The sequence below is a fragment of the Montipora capricornis genome, chromosome 4 (assembly GCF_036669925.1).
Source record: "Montipora capricornis isolate CH-2021 chromosome 4, ASM3666992v2, whole genome shotgun sequence".
NCBI classification, from domain to species: domain Eukaryota; kingdom Metazoa; phylum Cnidaria; class Anthozoa; order Scleractinia; family Acroporidae; genus Montipora; species Montipora capricornis.
The window spans coordinates 43,651,350-43,658,849 of record NC_090886.1 but is presented as its reverse complement, the minus strand read 5'-3'; the positions used below and the strand labels follow the sequence as shown (position 1 = coordinate 43,658,849).

Below are 7,500 nucleotides of genomic sequence, written 5' to 3'. Positions count from 1 at the left end.
ATGTAACAAACGTTTACGCTAATCCTGGATTAAGTTAATCGGCTTTCGAACAACCCGGCCCTGAGGAATTTTTTAACTTTGCAAAGTGTTACTTTACGGCAATAGTAATTGGGGCTAGAAGCGGAATCCTGGATCATGAATCACAGTGGTTATGACTGGTTAAATTAGAAGAAATCATGAATTTTTGTGTTCAAAACTTGGGAATCATGAATTACAAGAGATGGTTAAAAGAATCACAAATAACAAATTGTTAATGAATCATGAATCCATTGGGCTAAAAAATGACAGGAATCACCAATATTGAAGGTCAAATGATTCCACTTCCACCCCCCCATGATAAAATTAACAGGGGTCACCACGAATTAGTTTTCAACATGTACATGACATTGTATAAGGATGTCAAGACAAAATATTGGGTAGATCTCTTGTTGCTATAATTATGGTAAACAATTACATCACATTATCTATGACATTTTGTTGAATGACAAGTGGTTTTTTACATACGTGTAGTACCATAACATAGGTGCATGGTGATACAGGGTCGTAGAGTCTGCCCTAATAATGGTTTTGTTTTGAGCCTTTTTAATCTTTTTCCTCACCACATGAAAGAGGGAAGGGGCAGATACAAAAGACAAATTCAAACTCAAATGGAAATGCTGCCTAACAATGGCAAAGAATTTTTTCAAAGTATGCCAGTGATGTCTTTTTTTCCTGTTGTTGTTGTTGTTGTTTTTTTTTTTTTTACATTTTGGGATGATTAAATTAATTTTCATAAAGTGCCCTTTCTTGTGATTTGTCTCACCAACTAGCAAACTGAATTGTACTTATGATTATTATATTTTAACACATTACTGACAGGGGGCGCTCGTTGGAAACTTTGAAAAGAACCCCTAAGAGGTATCAAAATCCTGTCTTGTAGGCGTGGCATGAAATTTTTTTAACCCCTAAGAGGTAGCAAATTATGGGTTTTAACTAGACAAAATTAAAAATTAGTTTATTGTCAAATGTCTTCTGTGATAATTTTCGGCTCAACACCCTAAAAGGTGCCACTAAAGCCCCCGCTGTGGACCTTTTGAGGCTTAAGAGGTACCAAAACCGCTTTTTTTCTCCCCTAAAAGGTACAACAAGCACCCCCATCCTTTTCCCCCCCTTCCTCCCTCCCACGGGGAAAATGTCTTGTCGGCCCTTGTCAGCTAGTGAACGGTGGACCAAAATTTTTTTCTCGGGCTTCACGCGCACTGCAACCAATTAGGAAGTGTCAAAAGAGTCACGTGAGCAAGTGTATTTTCCAACATGGCGGAGATCGAAGAGACTTTTTGAGCAGTGAAAAAGAGGACAAGCTTGTTGCAAGCTTTTGGATAGTCGGCCCCAAGCCTCAGGGCAGTTAGTCGTGAAAAAAAGTCGGCTATTGCACGGCAAGCTGGTGGCCTTTCAGCCGATTATTTCAGGATAAAAAATGTTTGGTGGCCCAGGATTTCCTGACCCTTCCAGTGCACCACCAGGGCACAGGATTAGGTGACACAGATCTTGACATGTCCTTTAGTTTCTCTCTTTCTTTGATTTCTTCTTCTTCTTCATTCTTTTTTTTGCAGGTTGCAGGTTAGAGTTGCTGTTCACTGTTTCACCATAGCTGAAACAACCCAAAACTTTACTAATGCTAACATTAGGCCTAAAAAGCAAAGTTTGAGCCTTAGGTTAGCATTTTTGTATGTAGGTTTGGGTTGTTGTTTTGGGTTGTTGTGAAACAATGACATGCAACCCTAACCTGCAACCTGCAACCTGTACTTTACACCCTCCATTACATCATTACCTTTTACTGTGATGAGTTTGGGACTTAAAAGTGAATAAATCAAAACTTTAAAAAAACCAATATGACGTCATTATTGAGGCTCATTATCAAAACAACTGGAAATGGTATGTAAAAGGCAGGTTGACGACACTTTAAGAGCATATGTTTTATTTATTGTGAAAGATGATAACGACAAAGCTAAAGATGTTGCTGAGGAAGTAGGAATTTCATTAGCAACAATCTGAAGGATAATAATTAGAAACAAGCTGTCCAAGGCCTTAAAAGGGAAGTTGTCAAGCTGTTCGTTAGTATTTAAACCTCAACAAAGGTGTGATCGGATGTGACTCATACAATAAACTAGAGGGACCATGCTTTGAAAAATATGTAAGAGAACAGTTCCCTAAACTTTTTGGGAAAGCAAACAGGAGGGGAGCAAAATTATAAGTAATAGAGCAAATTACTTCCAGTTGCTAGACGTGTAAACTCCAGTGTAGAAAAACTATTCATTGAATTCATCAATTCACAAGTTGGACTATACACGCGTAATTTACAAGATTGAAAACTACACAACTTTTTTATTCAATTGACCCCAGGTTAAAAATAGAACAACCTAGTGAAAGAAAAAGTACCTGACAAGGTTTTAAACTACAACATACATGTATGCATAACTTATGAAAAAACAAAAGGAAAATTTCTTTGAGATCATCATGTGGTCTGGAATGGGAAAACAAAACGTACCAGCCAAAAAGGTCCATTAATTTGTAGGTCGGTGTGATACATGTGTTAAGGATTTGCACATTAATGAAACGCAGACACTAACTTTGTTAGTTGCTAATCCTTCTCCAAGTTATTATCATATATGTTCTGCAAAGCTGGGAAGAAACATCACAGATTGTCCCTTCCAAACCTGCAATTTGTTATTGCATAGACAAAATTAATGGTATAATTTACGCTCAACACTCAACTCCAAACCCTAAGCTGTTGTAAGTTGTACATGTAAATTACACATGATTGTTGGATCTAGTTGTTGTTCCAACTTCCAAAAAGTGCATCCACATAAATGTGTTGTAGTAAACATTGCTTCCAGTAACAGTCTCATCAGAAGTTTATGTTATGCAGGGGTTTCCATGGTTCATAAAGCCACATTCAGAACTCACAATGCAGTAATTAAATTATCTTGTTTCTTATTTTATTCCAGAAATGGTGAAGTCAGAAGTCAAAGAAGTGAAAGGTGTGTTTGTTAATTTTAATGAAACAACCATCATATACATTTTATTCCAGAATGGCGGCCATTTTAGTATTCCTTTGTTTGCTTGAAAACTGGCCAACTGTCCAGAAAGGAAGAAAAAAGCTGACACTAATGATTATTCAATACCTACTTTGAACCCTCAAACCCTTGAATGGCCTCCATTGATAAGTAAAGTTGTTTGGTGTTAGAGTAAAATCTATCAGTGTCACTGAGGAGGAAAGAGTTTAAGGCGACATTCATGAGTGGATGTTCATGACTTGTTGTTAACCCATTTACCACTCAACTCAGGTCACCCAATTTCACAACTGCTGAAAAGGGCCCCATTCACTGTCCATTGTTGTGTTGTGTTAGAGAGAGACTTTTAGGTGAAACAAACCAATAAAGAACAATGCGGTAATTTTTATCTTGTTTCTTATTTTAATCTAGAAATGGTGAAGTCAGAAGTCAGAGAAGTGAAAGGTGTGTTTATTAATTTTAATGAAACAACCATCATACACCTTATTCCAAAATGGCGGCCGTTTTAGTATTCCTTTGTTTCCTTGAAGCTTGGCCCTTTTGGCCTCGCTTTCAATCGTAAAAGTCAAAAGAATAAATGAAGTATTAAATTCTCAACCTGGGATAATGCAATTCTCGTGCTCTGATTGGTTCACTCAATCTCGGTTATCAGCTCATATACCTTGGTTTGACCTTATATGGTAAATGATTGATCTAAGTGTTGCCAAGCGAAACGTTTTTTGCCGGAAAGCGAAATTTCTCTCTGAAGAAAGCAAAAAAAAAAGTTTTTTCTGGACAGCTGGGTTAAATTCCGACGTTTAGAAGTCCGCGAAAAGGTAAGAAATGTTTTTGTGATGAGCCTGCGTCTGTCTGACCACAAGGTGTTACACGACATCGCATCGGTTCTCATCAAGTTTTAGTTGATTTCGCTCGGATTTGCCCGCTTTTTTCGCTCTTATTTCGTACTTTCTAAACTTTTGGAGTTTAAAGGAATTCAATAAAACAATTATTCCATTCGCGCTTGTTGGATATGAGACTGGTTATAGCCAACTCGGCGCTACGCGCCTCGTTGGCTATTTACCATCTCATATCCAACGTGCGCTCATGGAATAATTGTTAATTAACCTTAATTGAATGAGGCCCAAAAGGGCCAATTTGCACTCAACCAAAAATACTAAAATGGTGGCCATTTTGGAATAAAGTATAATATTATTATAATAAATTGTGATTTATACATGTAGTAACAGCTGAAGTCTCACTTGTGTATCTACTTGGCTACATGTTACACTGTACGTGGCTGCAGTTATGTGATCACTCAAATAATAGGGTGAATTGAGCAGTAGCATTCAGAATTCAAAAACCTAAATTAAGGTGAACGAGATGCTTCCGTGAAGCATTCACTGGATTGCCTGTGGTACGTGTTACAGAAAATCAGGAGGCACTGAATTGTGTGGTATTGAACTACAGCATTCCAGTCTCTGAAGAATAACAAATAAAAGAGAAGCGAGAAACATTGGCTTCTGGGCTGACATGTTGATAATTTTCGAGTTCCGTCACAACTTCTTTTTACTACAAGTTTAAGCGTGCCCTCTGAGCATCTGACAGCTTTGTAACACCAAAGTTCACTGAAGTTATCCCCGTCCAGCGGGGTTAGTGTTTGGATGGGAGACCAAAACAATATACCCCTCATAAAACAGAAACATCAGACCGAAAATACTAGTAACGCTAACAAATGCGAACTCAGGAAGGTACATATTTTGTTAGCTTGCTTTATGCAAACAAGAACATCATTCTAAAAGCTTATTCTACGCAAAAAGTAGGTTCTGGAGGTAATTTTGAGAGTGGAAATCAAGGTTACGCGGCAGACGGCAAATACAAACTCACGATTTAATTCAGTTAACACACCAGAAAGACGCTAACCTCATTTTGACAAGAAAATGCTTTACTATTGCCATAAAAACTATCCAGTTAAGCTCGCATATCATAAAACATGATGAATTCATAAAGGCCACCTTTTCCAGCGAACAATATTTTGAAACAAACATATTTGCTATTAGAGGCAAAAACCCCTTCTATTTCATTACGTGCGTGAAGAGAAGAAACTCAATCGTGTCAAATATGCGCAATATTGCAACAAACTAAATTTCAGGATCAAACCGTTTCCATGAAGAACCTTTTCCTTGAATAATGAAGCACAAAATACACGACAAGCTTTCTTTCAAATAATTCTTGGCTGTTACAAAACCGCTTTTTTTAACCCCTAAAAGGTATAACAAGCACCCCTATCCTTTCCCCCTCCCTCCCCAGTGGAAAATGTCTTGTTGGGCTTTGTCAGCTAGTGTACGGTGGACCAAGATATTTTGTCAGGCTTCACGCGCACTGCAACCAATTAGGAAGTGTCAAAAGAGTCACGTGAGCAAGTGTATTTTCCAACATGGCGGAGATCGAAGAGACTTTTTGAGCAGTGAAAAAGAGGACAAGCTTGTTGCAAGCTTTTGGATAGTCGGCCCCAAGCCTCAGGGCAGTTAGTCGTGAAAAAAAGTCGGCTATTGCACGGCAAGCTGGTGGCCTTTCAGCCGATTTTTTCCGGATAAAAATCTGTGGTGGCCCAGGATTTCCCAACCCTCCTTGAACCACCGGCGCACAGGATTAGGTGACACAGATCTTGACATGTCCTTTAGTTTCTCTCTTTCTTTAATTTCTTCTTCTTCATTCTTTTTTTTTGCAGGTTGCAGGTTAGAGTTGCTGTTCACTGTTTCACCATAGCTGAAACAACCCAAAACTTTACTAATGCTAACATTAGGCCTAAAAAGCAATGTTTGAGCCTGAGGTTAGCATTTTTGTATGTAGGTTTGAGTTGTTGTTTTGGGTTGTTGTGAAACAATGACATGCAACCCTAACCTGCAGCCTGCAACCTGCAACCTGTACTTTACACCCTCCATTACATCATTACCTTTTACTGTGATGAGTTTGGGACTTAAAAGTGAATAAATCAAAACTTTAAAAAAACCAATATGACGTCATTATTGAGGCTCATTATCAAAACAACTGGAAATGGTATGTAAAAGGCAGGTTGACGACGCTTTAAGAGCTTATGTTTTATTTATTGTGAAAGATGATAACGACAAAGGCAGTTAGTGGTGAAAAAAAAGTCGGCTATTGCACGGCAAGCTGGTGGCCTTTCAGCCGATTTTTCCCGGATAAAAAATCTTTGGTGGCCCAGGATTTCCTGACCCTTCCAGTGCACCACCGGCGCACAGGATTAGGTGGGACATTGTAATTGTCAATCCTATTCTTGACCTGGTTGGCTTGTTGTGCCAGATCTTGACATGTCCTTTAGTTTCTCTCTTTTCTTTTTTTCTTCTTCTTCGTTCTTTTCTTTCTTGAAGGTACAGTACCTCTTCTTACCCATTGGAGTTTTATTGGTACATGTAGTATGAGTGCCATAAAGATAATTACAGACCCATCTCTGTTCTCTCTAATTTCAGTAAAATATTTGAAAATGTATCGTGGTCTCTATAAATATTTGGAAGAATTTAAGATTGGATATCCACTTCAGTTGGCTTTTAGGGAAAAAAATGTTCTACCACGCATGCTCTTATTTCAATCACTGAATGTATTCGTCAGTCCATTGATAACAAAAAATTTGGTTGTGGTATATTCATTGATTTATTGATTTCCAAAAAGCCTTTAATACGGTTAATCTCAGAATCCTATTAACTAAGTTAAACCATTATAAAATAATTCGTAATGCACTTGAATGGTTTGAATCTTATCTATCCCACAGACTGCAATATGTATTTGTTAATGGTCATATAACTCAATTTCTCAGCCAGTTACTTGTCATGATCCCCAAGTATTCATTCTTGGACCCCTTTTATTTTTACTATATGTAAACGACCTCTCAAGCCTACTAACATTTGACTTATTTGCTGATGATGCTAATCTCCAGTAGAAACCTTAACCAAGTTGAAGTAACTCTAAATGAAGAACTCAAATCTGTTGCTGACTGGATGAAGTGCAATCGCTAAGTGTACAGTATCTCAAAAACTAATCTTATCCTCTTTCACTCAAACAAACTTAAGTCTGACCTGTCATTTTGCGTTAAAATTGATGATGAATGTATTAAACAAGTTGACTCAGCTAAGTACTTGGGTCTAATTATTGATGAGAATCTAACATGGAAAAGCACATAAATGAACTTTGTCTCAAGCTATCCAAGACCGTGGGTATCTTGTCAAAAGTAAGACATTTTGTCAATCAAGATATTCTTATTATGCTCCACTACTCTTATTTATCCTTTTCTTATCTACGGTGTTCAGGTTTGGGTCTTAACATTTGCCTCGTTTTTAACACCATTACTTGTTATCCAAAAGTAAGCTCCACTCGCCAGGCTTGTAATGGCCATTTTTATGTCACTTCTGTTAACACTACCCAATATGGTTGACGTTCCATAAAATTCACTGGC

At 37.8% G+C, this 7,500-nt stretch overlaps 2 protein-coding genes across 2 annotated transcripts in view; both read left to right on the top strand.

The window, feature by feature from the left end:
• Positions 1-7,500, top strand: part of LOC138044955 (NLR family CARD domain-containing protein 3-like) — a 383,130-nt gene that overhangs the window by 22,237 nt on the left and 353,393 nt on the right. The window lies entirely within an intron of this gene.
• The window catches only part of LOC138047037 (NLR family CARD domain-containing protein 3-like), a 23,179-nt gene that overhangs the window by 998 nt on the left and 14,681 nt on the right, over positions 1-7,500 (top strand). Inside the window, exon 2 of the mRNA XM_068893724.1 lies at positions 3,465-3,497. Within this exon, the coding sequence (XP_068749825.1) occupies positions 3,465-3,497 (33 nt within the window). The remainder of the gene's footprint in view (positions 1-3,464; positions 3,498-7,500) is intronic.